Genomic DNA, 16,113 nt, shown 5'->3' with positions numbered 1-16,113 from the left:
CCAAAATTCCACTTCTACACAACTAATGGTACATCTTGTAAAATAAATTTAGAGTTGCGGAATAAAATAAACATACCTCCAACCATAGTTGTTTTAGTGTTTGGAGAAAAGAAAACTCACTATTTGATGATAGTGTATATAAAAGGGTTTTCTAGTCTATAACATTTACCTCACAAATATCCTTTTGATGGAAATACAAGCTATATATGTAGACTAGACTAGAGACCCCTTTCGATGAAGATTTTCATAACTTTCCTTCCATCAAGGAGCTTAAAATTGTAACTTCATGGTGTTTTATTAGCCAAAGAGGTTATACTAATTGAGAGTTACTAAAAAATGTTACACCTAACATGTAACTTTCACAAATAGGAAACTTAAGACATGAGTTTCATCTTCACTCAAATGTGGGCCACATAAAATTCTCTTTAAGAAGATATAATCCTACACATCTTACCATAGCGGTTTAGGAATTCCTTCGTATACAACTCCCCCCACTTTTTCATTAATACCATGGAATTTGAAAAGGGACGAAATTTAGCTACAAAATTAGTTATAGTCTAAGGTTACAACTTTACTCAATAAACTATACATTAATACATATTAAAAAAATCTAAGAGCATTAACATCAGTAAGTGTAAAAGTTTCCTTCTATTTTACAATAAAAACCTACTTTTTTCTATTTTATACAATTAATTTGCAAAAGTGCTCGCATCAGATTATCTATAATACACTTTCTTTTATTAAAATAATACTTTCTCACCTTTTTTTTTTTTCTCCTTACCCATACACAACCCCACCACCTTACCAACACCACTTCTCTGAACACTCTCTCTCTTTCTTTTTCTCCTTCTTTCTACTTTCTTCTTTTTTTCTTCTCCTTCTTTCTTCTTCAGCATCTTCTTTCTTTCTTCTTCTTCTTTTTCTTTTGCTATTCTTTCTTTCTTCTTCTTCTTTTTCATTTCTAAAAAAAAAAACATTTCTCTTTCTTCCCTTCTCTTTCTCTATCAAATCAGTGCTCTCTTCAAATCTGAAAAATATCTCTCTACCAAGCTTCCATGGCTCAATACACTCACACTCTCTCTCTTGGTGGCAACAAGCTTGGGTTTTATAAGGTTGATTTGTATATTGCCAATTGGGGTTTTTGTTATGTTTTATTTTGAGTTGATTTTAAGTTGGGTTTGTGATGATTTTCATTAATTTTGGGTTGATTGTGTTTGAATTAAATTGATGTTGTAATGGGTTGGTTGTGGTGGTGGTGGTTGGTTAGTTTTGATGGTGGATGGATGTTGGTGGTTGGCTTCTTCTTCTTCTTCTTGAAATTGAAGAGTGGATGAGAGAGAGTTTGACAAGGGAAGGGAGAGGAGAGAGAAAAAAATAATAATCATATAGAAAGCTACAGTAACCATGCATATATGCACAATTACTATAGCAATCTTGCATATAAACAGTGTTTTAAACAAACTGATTTAGGTAGTTTTTAAGCAAAAATGTGTAAAATTGTGTAAAATTTGCAACTTTTTCAATTTTGCATTGATTGGTGCAAGTGCTCTGATAATTGAATTGCATGTACTTTACACTCTTAATACATATGTCAAATTTTATGTCAATCGGATATTATTTACTATATGATCTATAAATTTATATTTTATGAATAATTTTAAACTACAAAAACTTGCAATCTAAACAATTTATTTATGACATAGCTATTGATTTTTAAATTTCTAAAAATTTTGCAAGCATAGAAGATATAAGAAAAATATGTAATCTAATGGTGGATTTGTCAAAATTCACCTCCAATAAAAAGATATTGAGTGAGTGTTTGGATTGCACTGAAACACGGCTAACGTCTGCATTTGCGTTTTACACCGTGGGACCCACGGCTACAGTGCCCACGAAATAGATGCAACAACTTCAGCTGAAACGCATAAACAGAAACCTAAACGCACTGTTTCACTTGAAGTAATTGCATGCATGTACTGTTCATGGACCACATCTCTTAAGGAAACGTTTTGCTACAATTCTTTGAACGGTGCATATTGTTTTAACTTAAAAACCTAGGATATTTCACTCATCACTCATCTGACCCACGAAGCAAAGGACTGAAACACAAAACAGTGCACAACGCCAACGACTAATTTTTGCAGAACGGTCTTCTTCTTTCTCTCAACTATCATGGCAAAGATGTCTTCAATGCGCTTCAATACTCTATCCTCTTCCTCTTCAATGAATTTCACCTACCCACCAACTAATAAAACATCAAAATAGAGGAAACACAGTAATTGCAAACCCATTACGTGGAACAAATGAACCCGATCCCCTCTGTTTTTCCTTCACTCGAGCCCATCTTCTCTCCGCTTGGGACGTTGTTGCCGCCGCTGTGGGCGAGAGACGCTGCATTTATATGTAAGTTACGTCTAACTTCTCATACTCTCTGATGTGTTGGTATTCTGCATTTATCTGTAAGTTGTGTTCAACTTTTATGTGTGATTTTTTTGTTTTCCATGAAATTAATCTGTGGGTTTCTCTCTCCTTCATGTAATTTTGTGTGTTTCTATTCCTGCCTATGTTTGTATTTGGACTATGTGAGTTTAATTTGAATTTTTCATGTGGGCATGTGTAACTAATTATGATATACATACGAACTGTTTATCAAAATGCCTCAATGAGTATAGAATTCCGTTATAGCAGAAATGGTTAAGGGGAAATCGAAGGATGCTGGTAATGATGTGAGAATTGGGTGGAGAGATCCAATGGAACTAAAAGCTTTTTGTGATTTGTGTGCTGCTCTAGTTCTAGAAGGCAAGAGGAATAGTGGATTTTTGAGAAAGGAAGGGGTTGATACAGTGATTAAGCAATTGGGTGAAATGGGCAAAGTGGTGACTTACCTAGAGTTTAAAAACAAATGGAATTATCTGAGAAAATAGTGGAAGACTTGGAAGTAGCTTTTTGAGTGTGACACTGGGTTGGGTTATGATCCTAACATTAGGAGGATTGAGGCCACTGATGAGTGGTGGACCCGAAAGCTTAAGGTTAGTTGCTTTTACATAATTGTGAAAAACTCAACTGTCTACAACTATATTGTGCCGTAACTATTGGTTGTACACATGTAGGCATGTCTCAAGGCATCAACCATTTGCCACAAAGGTTTGCCAAATGTTGGTTTTATGGAAATCATGTTTGAAGGCACGGTTGCAATAGGGGAAAATGCATGGACCCCAAGTGGTGAAATACCAAAGGAATTCATCGAAGGGTTTGGGGACTCCACTGATAGCAAAGAATTTGTTGACCCCCATTGTCAGCCCTCTACAGATGTTGACCCAATGGAGGTTGAAGGCCAATCATCGTCGTAGGTAGGACTAGTAGTGAATAAGGGAAAAGGCTTGGCAAGTGGTATCCACCTTTTCAGGGGAATTCACAAGAAACCAAGAAAAAAACGTTCAATTGTGTAAAAGATGTCCGATTCTTTGAAGAACATCTCAGATGTTATTGTTGAAAGTAGAAGTGTAAGTACTCGTACACCATTTGCTTCCACGGCAGCTGCTGAGGTTCAAGCAATTATGGACATGGTGTTGAGTCATCCTAGGGTGCAACCAGGTGATCGCCTTCATATGTTCAGCTTCTGCTTCTTCATGGGAAACCAATAAGCTAGGAACATGTTTGCAGCACATAGTCATCAAAAAGAGTTCTAGCTGAAGTGGCTAGAGATACAATACCAACTGCACCCTAAGCTTCATTTGTGAAGGAAAGGGGATTGTTTCGATAGGGGTTGCTTTTAATTGTGTTGTAGTAATTGAATTTTCTCTATGTACCTATTGCTCTCTTTTTTTCATTTTTTTATTGGCAGAAACTATGCTTACCATGGGTGTGGATGTAACTATTGGGTACTCTTTCTATTGTGGTAGTAATTAAAAATGGGTATTCATCCTCTTTGGTTTTGCTCTTTGGTTATTAAAGTACTCATACATGCTAGTTTGTTTGTAATTTTTAATTTTCAATGAAAATGGAATATGTAACATGCATATTCAATTTGAAGATGTTATATGGCTACAATGGAAGATAATGGCCAATGGTGGCACTGCTTGGTTTAAATTTGCAATTTGAAAGTCAATTGGAGGGAGTAGAGAACAATAATAATACACTAATATGAATTAAGAGTTGTGCATTGGCTGTAACTTATGAGATTTAAGGTCTTGACAAAACTTGAGGCATGTCATTAATTAATTTAGTTAACCTTCAATTCTGTGTGATATGCACAATATAATTTAGATATGGTCAATACCTAAGAGCTTTCCCCAAGTTTTTCCTTAATGTTTTGGCAGAACCAACTTTCAAGTGGTAAGCTTCATCTATGTCCCCTATTATGAGTATTAGATTATGATGTGTTTTATGGTCATTAACAATTCATTGCTTATCAATGGTTAAGCTTCTGTGATTGACAAAATATTTGTTTCAATTACACGGTCAAATTACTGATGTAGTTAGAGAATTAAAGAACTCAATCAATCCTTGTTGACAACATGCCTTATAATTATAAGGGGTTGAAGACTAGATGTCATGCACATTCATTTATTCATAAGATATTAAACTATGAAGAAACTTCACTTTAAATACCATACTACATTCACATAAACACATATTAGTTTATAACCTATTCACATAAGCACATATTAGTTTGTAACATTTGCATATATATGGATGACATAGTTAAATATGAGGGAAGACACATGCTCATTTTTTTTTTTTTTTTTAAGGTGCTTGCAAGAGTTAAATATAAGGAAGGAAATCATAAAATAGCCAAGTTGTTCTAAATAGATTTTTACTATTTTGAAATGAAAAATTGGAGGCATTGAGATGTATGACCAATAAGAGAATCTGATTAGGATAGTTTTGGTACAAAAGTGCAATTTTAAGTCACTTGTATGTATTATTCTTTGTATTTTTCTATTGATTGGTTTTCTTGTTAGGGGGCTTATTGAACCAATATTGTGTGTGTGCATGCTCGCAATTGCTAAGTCACTTTTATATGCATTATTGGGGCTGAAAAGGGCTTTGGGACTAGTATAGGGCTACAATAACAAAACACATTTGGAGTTCTCTTATGCAAGCTGGCTCTTTGTGGGTGGCTTGGATACACAAATACCTCTTGAATGGGAAAATATTTTGGGATGTGAAACCCCCCAGAATTGCTCTTAGGGATGGAGAAAAATTCTGAAGCTTAGGGAATTTGTGAGAATATTTTTTAATAAATAGAAAATTAGAGATGGGAGTAGGGTTGATCTATGGCATGATAATTGGCATCCACAAAGGGTCCTTAGTCACAGATTTGATACTAGAGTAATTTTTCCTGCTAGCAGCTATCCTTCAGCTAGTGTTCTTATTAATGGTCTTTGGCAATGGGAACTCCTCAATCTATGGATCAAAGGCCTTTACATCACAAGTCTCAGCTAGTTCCAATTTATGGAGAAGACACTTAGGTATGGACTTAAGTAAAAATTGTAATGCAGTCGTTATGCCAAAACATGCTTTTTTTTTTTGGTTGACTATTCAATATAGGCTTCCTGCTTGTGATAGATTAGCTAAATGGGGTTGGCAAGGAAATTTGTTGTGAGGATTTTGCAGTACAAGTAGGGACCATATTTTCTTTGAATCTTCCTTTTCAAGTAGGAACTTTTTGGCAGCAAGTAATGTGGGAATGTTTATGACAGCAGGTGCCTGATCACTGGTATGCAATTATTGATTGATGAAAACTTTTCACAAGTTAAAGTATAGAATCTAGAGTGAGGAAACTGGTCATAGCAGCTGCTGTATTACATATGAAGAGGTAGAGGAACAGTTGTAAATTTTCTTAAATTATGTTGAGTTTTTTCATTAGTTATGCTTGTGTGAGGCATAATAGGGATTTTGAGGTTTGTTGACTTGTTAGACATTAGAATTTGTTAGTAATTGACTAATTTTCACTAATTGAACATTATTAATATGGGACATCATTATAGGCTTGATGTAGCACTTTCTGTCTTAGAAGTAATCACATAAACAAGTTACTGGGATGAAGAGAACTCCTTTTTGATGGGAAGATTCATAGCTAACTTTGGATGCACTAATTATATCATTTTTGCCAGTCTCCCCAATATGTGGGTGTTTGCATTTAGTGGTCAAACTACATGATGAGGAAGCATTGTTTTCTATTGGAATTATGATAATAAAAGCCTAAAGCCTCACCTAATGCTTGATAAGTAATTTGTCGCCCCTATTAGCTTCTTAATAATTAATCCATGAAATCATGAGAATCCATTATACTTTCTCAGACATGGTTAGCATTTTCCTAGGTTATGAGATTTTCCATTAATTAAATCCATAAATCAACAAAATGTGATATGCAACAGATTGCATGCTTATCATGGCTAATAGAGCATCAGATAGGCCCATTAAATAAGTACTATGGTTTGTCTTCTTTGAAGTCTATGATGCATTTGATGAGTCTAGATTCTCCATTGTTTATATTGGTAGGTACTGTCACTAAGAAGGGAGAAAGGTAAGTAAATAAATAAATGTTGTTATAGATTTATGTTTATTCATGTATTCAGTGCATAAGTGCAGCAGAGAGCACAAAGGACAATGATATGTAGGGAATGGTGCAAGTGATACAATTGTGTATGTGTATCTGTGGTACAAGTGTGTGTGTGGGTGTAGGGGTATGCGTGTACTATTGCAAGGGTATTGTTAAGAGTGTGGTGTGTGTGTGTGTGTGTGTGGTGCTGCATGCATATGGTGCTGATGAGGGGTGCGTGTGTTGTTGATGGGGCATGTGTGTGTAGCTGATGAGGTGGGCTATGTTAGTACTGCTAGAGTGTACAATGTAACTGTGCTATAGATGGTGTTGTAATTGCCTAGCTGGCATTGTATACTTATACTTTAATGTATATATACTTGTATTGAAGATGTGCCTACATTAGCATTGTATTTTATTAGAATTAGTTATTGGAGTTAGTTAGTTAGGATGAGTTGGATGGCTTAGCTGACAAGGTGGTTACATAGCTGGCTTGGGAAGACAGTTAGGAAATTGGCTATTGGACTGATGTGCTATCAGGGTATTAAATTGGGAAGGGTATTATAAAATGAATGAACTTGATTGATATTTCTTCTTATGCTCTGTCAATGGTTGATTCCCTTTCTTTGTTGCTTCTCTTTGTTTCTTCTTATGCTCAGCTAGAATTGTTGCATTATGCTGAACTAACTCATACTTCATTTGTGTAGGTAAAAGTTTAATGCACTAGTTCCCGGCCAACAAAATTTCAAAGCAACTAACAAAATGATGGATTTGCTAAACGACTCATGTGATTCCTAACATCGATGAGTTTCTATACTTTCCACTCCATATTTGAATATACAATTTTTAGTAATCTTGGATGAAATTATGAAAACATTATCCTACATCTTTATATTAAAATAAACCAATCCAAAACAAATTTAAGTAGGGTATCTGTTTTGGCTGTTTGGCAGCTAGTTGATTACATAGCCATCAAATCATGGAAGCACATGATAATGAATTCAATTCAAACACTTTGCTTGCATGAGTTGGTGATGGTACTTTATAGATGTTAGACTGCTGCCTAGGCTTTTAGGACTGTTAATTTATTGGTACCACCTTTTTTAGCCTAGTACTAATAAAGGTTCAATAAAGTTTAACAACTTGTTTTTAGCCTACATATTATAGTATCACTCCAGATTTTGTACATGCAATTAAAGTCGGTAACATATGCAAGGACATGAGTTTCGAGATGAGCCACAACATTGTATTTGTTAGCCAATGTTAGTTGGGTGTGCAAGTGTCGTAACTTACATAGAGACCTATATGAACCAAGTACCAATGCATACAAATCTACAAACAGGGTTTGAATGTGTACAATATATTTTAAATGGAAATGAGCAGAAATGTCGCAATGTCTTTAGACTATCAAGCCATGTGTTTCGAGAATTGTGTAATACATTGCACATTCAGTATATATATGACGGTACCAAAAGAGTTTGCATGGAAGAGTCTGTGGCAATGACATTGGTGGTACTTGGTAGTGGCATGTGTAATAGAATGGTGCAGGATAGATTTCAGCATTTGGGTGAGAAAATGCATCGACACATGGACACAGTAGTTACATTGTTAGCCAATGTTATGGCAGCAGACATTATCAAGCCTACTAATCCTGCATTTCCTAACGTGCCACAACATATTCGCAATTCAGATAGATATTGGCCACATTTCAAGGTACTTTGTGAATTTGGTATCTTGACTTGATTTTATTCAATTTATCTTTATGGTTATAACACATATCGAATTTCACATGGTATTTTTGTGGCAATGGTTAGAATTGCATTGGTGCGATTGATAGGGTTCATGTCTCCGTGGTCTTACTAGTTGATAAGCAACATCCATACAGAGGAAGGAAAGGGATCACAACAACGAATTGCATGTGCGCATGTGGTTTTGACATGAAATTCACATTCGCATGTGTTGGATGGGAAGTGTCAGCGCATGACACAAGAATCTTTTTAAGTTGTCTCAATAATGAAAGTGGCAACTTCCTAAAACCTCCAGCTGGTTTGTAAATATGCAGTTTAATTACTGTATTAAAGTATGTATTATGTAGTGAAAATACAAATGTAATAAATATTCTCGTTTGCAGGAAAGTATTATCTTGTTCATTCAGGGCACCCTATGAAGAAAGGGTTCCTTGCACCATATAGGGGGAGAGGTACCACCTTCCCGATTTTCAGCAAGGTCGAGACCCGCATCATCCAAGGGAGAAATTTAATTATCTCCATTCATCACTTCATTCGATCATAGAATGAACTTTTAGAGTTTGGAAGAATATATGGAAAATTTTGAGAAGTATGCCAACCTTTCATATATGCACTCAAGAACACATCATTGTTGCTACAATGGTTCTTCACAATTTTATTAGAGCACATGAAAATAGTGACCTTGAACATGGGTATTCTACATGAGGCACATATGGAAGTAGCGAGGGAGGTCATTACGATGAAATGGCACATGTGATCTCTTCCTTTGACAAACCTGAGATGAAAGGGGTTCAGAACAATATCACAACATCGATATGTAGGATGCGTCCATTGTAGGACTTAAGTTGTGAAGTTATAATCCCCTTAATTGATTATGGTGACTATTATTTTTGTCACAATAGAAATTAGTGTGATTGAAAATACCATTAACATTATGGTAATTTTTTTATGGGAACCATAACTGATGGTTCACAAACTTGAATGTAATACTATTTTGTTTTATGGTGATTTTTTTTTTTTTTTTTTTTGGTAAGCAGAACTAATGGCTCACAAAACTTGATTGTAATACCTTTGATTTATGAATTTGTATATATCGTTACATGTGAAACTTATCAGTATTGCAACAGTAGATTTCAAACTTACAACAGACTTCTAAATAGACTCCAATCTTATCTAAACAAGAGACAAACTCAATAGATTTGAAGATTGCAACAGTAATCTGCCAGGAATTTTAAAAAAATAAAGAAAATAAAATCTACCTTCAATTTGTTTTAAAGACACCAAGAACCCTAACTATCAATTGCTGGCAAAGTGTATATAGATAAATAAATAATATATATATATATATATATATATATATATATATATAGACACACATATATAACAACAAAACTTACAATTTCCATCAACTTGGCCATTAACATTATCTCCATCAAACGTCTCCACATATAACAGAAGTACAACTACATACATATCATAAATTATTACTTGCAATACAAAATAAGTCGTACAATTAATATACAAAACAAATGTAATAATACAAGTCTGTATTATTACATACATACACATCCCATTATGGCAAACACCTCTGTCTGATTTCGACTTCCCCAAACCTAGTAGACAGGATAAGCAATACTACAAACATGACCCAAGAGACTACTAGAGCTATCTTAAACTTCTTTACTTTCTCTTTAGAAATCATGTGTGCAGCCTTGGCTCTTTCAACCTTTCATTTTGCAACTCACTTCCTTTCCAATGCTGCATCTGTTCAGCGTGTGCTTGCTTCAACTCTTCATTAGCAACTTCTACCGCATGCTCCAATCGCTTAAATTTGGCAATAACTATAGGTGTTGTTGATGTGCCATGTGTACAACAAATGCTGGTGTCTAACCACTTAAAGAACTTGCATGCATGGTCATTATCCTGCACAATAAGATACAGCACATAAATAGGAATACAACGAGTTGGTTCTTTAACGCACAATACAAATATTTTGCCAATACTTGGATATGATACTTATTGGCAACCAACAGTGACAACTATAAAACCTCCTACCAAAAGTATGAAATTTCAGGGACATCCTAATGACACAGTTGTCAACGTCACAGAAATGGCCATCAGAATTGGAGAGATAGTTACTCGTTTCCGACATTCGTAGGAACTGGCAGTAGATATTACGTTGGCTTGGAATAGTGAACAGTACAACAAACTCACTCTACACCATCATGTAAACAGGTCAGCATGACCCCCAAGAATTACACATTAGAATTATCATAAGTTAAGCATGTTTACACAAAACGACCTATGAAGCACCAATATATTTATTGATCTCTAAAGATTTGAAAACAAAAGTCTTCTTTAAACTATAGTGCAAGAGGCATATATAAGAATGGAAACTTCTTCATTAATATCATTCGGACAGTCCCTGAGGTTGGAAAATTACAATAAAAGATCATTGTTTTAGATCATTTGAAGCTGTATGTTATTACCATTATAACATAGTTTGATTATCTTTCACAAGAGATTGCAGGCACTTTTGCTAAGTAACTGTGCAATTAACCACCATTTGCTTTGGTATAACTTCTACATTTCTGACTCTCAAAACCAAGCCAGGCATAAATTTCAATTATGAATCAGATTGAAGTTACAGTTGATATTATTTAAGTCCTATTATTGTTGTATATATGCATGATACTCATAGTGACACGAATACATTCCTATTTGGAAGCATCAACATCCTCTTCTTTAAGATCTTTTTTTAAAATAAATAAATTCTATAGAGAGACTCTAGAGTAAAATACGTAAGTGTTTGACTATAGCAGGAGGGGTATCTTTAACATCTGTATGCATCAAAAGTATTCATGTGCTGTAAGTACAAGAAAGCTATCAAGTGGTTGCTTGAGAAATAGCATAGTCAGAATGCACTAATTTGAGACACAAAACTTGATGGAGAAACTGAAAAATGATTCAAACGTTAACTAGAGTAGCATGATCAAGGATCAGTCTAGAAAAATGAATACCCCCCATTCAAAGTAAGGAAAAGATTGTACACCTTAAACTGTCTCAAGAGTCAAGACACATACAGACCTGGTAACGAAGCTTCTCAGGCCACGGAGAAGCAAAAGCTCTCCTAAACCCTTGCTTTATTTCAGCTGATGTTGCAGACAAACCTGGAAATATTTTTAAATTGTGATCAAGAATTTAAGATACTAAAAGTACAGGAATCATGATTAGACTAATGAAAATTATGTACAAAAATAATTAAAGTCAATTGATACCAGGATCTGGTTACTCCAAGTAAGAGAACCAAGCTAACAAGGCAAAACATCCAACAAAAGTGCCAATGCATGACCCTCTCAGTAAATAATCCAAAAATTCCCAACCACTAATACCTATGACCTACAACTCCCAGTGTGGTTGAATGAAAGCTGAAAGCTAAAGAATTATAGCAATTGGACAATATTTACATAATTCTGCTCAAACTCTATGAGTCTTGGAAGTCCTATGGGTAGTTACAACTTACGAATGCCTTTTAGTTCATCGGCTATAAGTCTTGGAACTTGGAAGACAGTAGAACTAGCATAAATCAACACACTCCAAGCTCTCACACATATTGTATATATAAATGCATTCTCTTCTTTTGACTTTAACCGTCCCTAATAGTAAGTTATGCACTTCATTTAAAATGAGGATTGCAACAATAATTTAGTGTTCTGGTAATCAGTTTACACTTTTTTTTATAGGTCTGGTAATCAGTTTACACAAATGTCACATAAACAAACTCACACAATTCCACCACTCGAGCTCAAAAAATACTAATCATATTCACAACCGCAAGAGGTAGCACAATCAGCTAGGGACCACAACTCATGAAACATATTGATCTCCCCTTCCAATACTAACTCAAAAGTTCAAGTAACAATTGGTCTAACTCTTTGCAATGTTATTACACCGCTCCATAATATTTTATAGAACAAGTATTTTGAAAAATCAACAGTTGGATTATATTGCCTTGTTATACTCTCTATGCCTTCAAAATATCAAGATAATCGGAGATTAATAACTATCTCATCATAAAATATTACACTCAAAGGATTTTAACTTAAGAATTATATGTAAAACATGAGTTTATGGATGACATAGTAATTAATATCCGCTAACAGAAAATTTGACATGCATATTAAGAACAAAGAGAATATTTAATCCAACAATTGAATTTTAAAAATATTAATAATATACCTTTTTGGAAGATCCACCATAAGCCTCTGTAGCTGAAACCAATGGCCCTGCCACACAAACACACATTTTAATAACTAAACATCTAGCAGTTAAATATCAAACACCATCACAATTCACAAACTCAAAACCCCATTTACCCAAAAATTAAAAAACCTTCTGCATTGTATTCTAATTTCTAATCATATATGCATAAAACAAGCTTAAAAGATTAGGCTCTTAACCTCAATAGGCCATTTTAGAACAGAAAATAAAAACAAAGCAGAACAATTTACGTTAAATTCCAACAATTCAAACATTACTAAATACATATTAGAAAAGAAAGCCACAAAATAATAAAGCTAGCCTAAATTAAACAGATGGGTTAGCAAGTGAAATTGGAAGAGGTGTGAAATGGGTTTATGGGAAGAGAGGTGTTAGGGTGGGAGAGAAGTGAAATTGGAAGAGGGGTGAAATGGGTTTATGGAAGGAAGAGTACTCTCTCAGGGAACCCGATCTTCGCCGGCGTCGGATTGAGTTGTCATCCTCATGGATTTCTCTTCTAAGCTCTTCCTCATGGATTTCTCTGGTGGGAGTGGATTTCTCTTCTCGAAGACAGGCATTAGGGTGGGAGAGAAGTGAAATTTAAAAATAAAAATAAAAATAAAAAAAGCAAAAACGCATAGCTGAAATACTTTCAGCTGAAGCTACAGTAGTCAGCCCCAAAAAGAATCAGCTGGCTTTTAAATTATTTGCTACAGTGTTTTCAGCAAAATCAACAGTATCCAAATGGACCCTAAGTAAAGTTGTAACCTACGGCTACAACCAATTTTGTAGCTAAATTTGTCATTTGAAAGGGACCTCTCAAATTCTATGATGCATGGTTCTGGGCATTTAGAGGGTTACTTCCCTATCTTATATATATAGAAAGAGATTATCCTTCCCTTCCAATTTTATTTTTCTACAAGGTTTTAATGGTCCAGGCTTATGCTTTGAAAAACCCGTTCCAAGCATTGCTAAGGTTTGTTTACTCATTTCTTTCCTCTTGCTTCACTTAATTTCTATTTAGTTGCAATAAAATGACCATGTGTGTTTGCATGTGGTGAACTTTTTTTTGTTACCAGGAGATTGTCATAAAATTGGGAAACTTTATTAACAACAAAGTCATGTTTTTTGAAATGTTTTTTTAAGGTCAGTTTTGTTTTACTGTTTATGTTCTTATTATTAATAGTCAAATATATAATTGGTTGCTGACATTCGTTTTATTCGAGCTTTAATGTTTTTATTTTTGCATTAGTCACACTTCTACCAGAACTTTGTATTTTTCCAGTCAATAATTTTTCAATGATCAATTATATCTCTGCAAATTTCCCATTTATTTTTAATTCTTTTATTTGGAATAGTGATGTGTTTGTGTCAATTTAGGAGCTTTGCAACTTCAATAGTTTAATTTTCATTTATTTTGAGATAATATAATATGCTTATGGAATTTGGTACTGAAGTGGTAAAAGGGTGGTGGGTAATTTAAATTATTGATGTCATAATATTGGAGCTATAAAAAATAGTGGACACTGAGTCACTGGAATTATTGTAGTGTTTGAAATTGGAATAGGATTGGTGGATTGTCCCTTTTACTCATTTGCATAAAATTTTAATGGGATTTTTTTTTTTTTTTTTTTTGAAATTTTGTATGCTAAATAGACTGGAGAATGCATCACAGTTCTGTTTACGTATACTTTTACGTGAATTTGAAAGCATTTCAAAAGAACAAAACATCATAATATTGGAGCCACAATCATTAGTTGCGGCATCAACAACAAAACCAGAAGTTTTAATTGGTTTCACATTCAATTGTTCTTCTTCCATGTGTTCACAAAAAATCAAATAAAGGTACCCATGGTTAAGTTCTTATCTAACATCTCCTATCCACGTATAAGACCTGTGTTTTGAAGCCTATTTGAATGAAAAATATTTGTTAAAATGTCTGATAAAAAATCTAATAGCCTATGTGCAAATAAATATTAGCTACTAAACATTGCCAAACCATTTGAACTAACTTTATAACAACTAGTCGCAGACCCATACGATGCGTGAGAATATATGATTACTTTGTAATTGTGGTATGATATATAATTTGTTCTCTCTAAAAATCAAAAAAATTCTAAAATTAATTTTCATCTATCAATATTTATATATATATATATATCATTTTAGTCTTTGTTGTGTTTGATTGAAATTATTTCTTTTTGAGGTAGTCCATATTTTTCTAAATTATATTATGGTACGCTGTGTTTTCCTTTCTTTTTTTTTTTTTTTTCTTACAACTAAACTCTTTAAGTTTCAAATATATTATTCAAATTTCTCATTTCTTAAATGAGATATTGTAATAATCAAAACTCATTACAAAATTACACCTGATATTTCTTAAATAGTTGAGAAACACATTCAAATACATAGCATGATTGTATTTTAATATAAATTCTAATTTTCACTTTCAAAATAACTAAGTATTATGTCAAACTAGTATGTAACCCGTGCTACCGCACGAGAATGGATATATTATTAATCATAAGCTTATTTATATTTAAAATACTCAGTTAAGTTTAAATTCATATTATTAACCAGAAAATTTCATTCGCAAAACTTAGCAAATACGTTTTTATGATACTCCCAATGTATTCAATAATTTTTCTTCTTTTATGACATGAAAAAGAAAAGAATCATTAAAATTTTCTTATTAAATTAGAGCAATGTTACACTATAAACATTTTTTACAATTATTGAGTTAGTAAATTGTTATTGATTTTTGGAGTCATTGTTAGGACAGTAACATTACTTTCTTGACTACCGTCAATAACTTATCATATGAATAAGGTAATTATGAAGTATGTTGTTAACAATATTGTGACTTTAATTTATCTTATTAATTTAATTTGCTTTGATGGGGAGGTGGGCTTGTTTTAAGGCCAAATCCGACAGACCCTTAAACCAGTGGGTCGACCCGAAGCCTCTGATCAGTTGGATTTGGTTTGTTTTCTTAGTAAACCCGAATATTCTGTTTGGACAGTGGGTTAAGGGTTTGAAAATCTGTATAATCCGACCCGACTGAAAGTTTAAGAGTAAAGGGAAAAAGAAGAAGATATATATCTCTCGGTTATTGAGGTGAGCACGTGAAACTGAGTTTGTAAAAGCAAAAATCAAATCAGCAAAAGCAAAGATCAAATCACCAGAAGACAGAAGCTCAGAACAGCTAAGATCGAAAGGGAAATCCCATCTCACTTAAATTTCATAAATATATATTATATATGTTAGGATTGAATTGTTAGATTTATTTTTTTTATTTTTTATAATATTATACCACTTGATGATTTTGTATAAGATTATTATTTTTAAAATCTTTCCATTATAATATAGATTTTCTTTATTGAATACAATAAAATTATTTTTCATTTCATTTTCAAGGTCAATACTAAATACGAAAAATAAGATAATTTTCTTGAATTCATTTTTTTGAATAAGAACTCATTTTTTTGAAAAAAAAAATATGTTGAACCAAACAAAATATTTTGGAAGTATAGAGCGTATAGACTCTAGAGAAGCAAC

At 33.5% G+C, this 16,113-nt stretch overlaps 1 protein-coding gene across 1 annotated transcript; it reads left to right on the top strand.

Annotated features, from left to right (window-relative positions):
• The first annotated feature begins 2,690 nt into the window (after nt 1–2,690).
• Nucleotides 2,691–3,350, top strand: LOC115985184. The gene is made up of 3 exons (XM_031108151.1): nt 2,691–2,876; nt 2,943–3,029; nt 3,111–3,350. Exons 1-3 carry the CDS (start codon nt 2,691–2,693, stop codon nt 3,348–3,350), a joined length of 513 nt encoding a protein of 170 aa, XP_030964011.1.
• The last annotated feature ends 12,763 nt before the right edge of the window (nt 3,351–16,113 follow it).

Source organism: Quercus lobata, chromosome 4 (assembly GCF_001633185.2).
Source record: "Quercus lobata isolate SW786 chromosome 4, ValleyOak3.0 Primary Assembly, whole genome shotgun sequence".
NCBI classification, from domain to species: Eukaryota; Viridiplantae; Streptophyta; class Magnoliopsida; order Fagales; family Fagaceae; genus Quercus; species Quercus lobata.
This window is presented reverse-complemented; position numbering and strand designations above follow the sequence as displayed.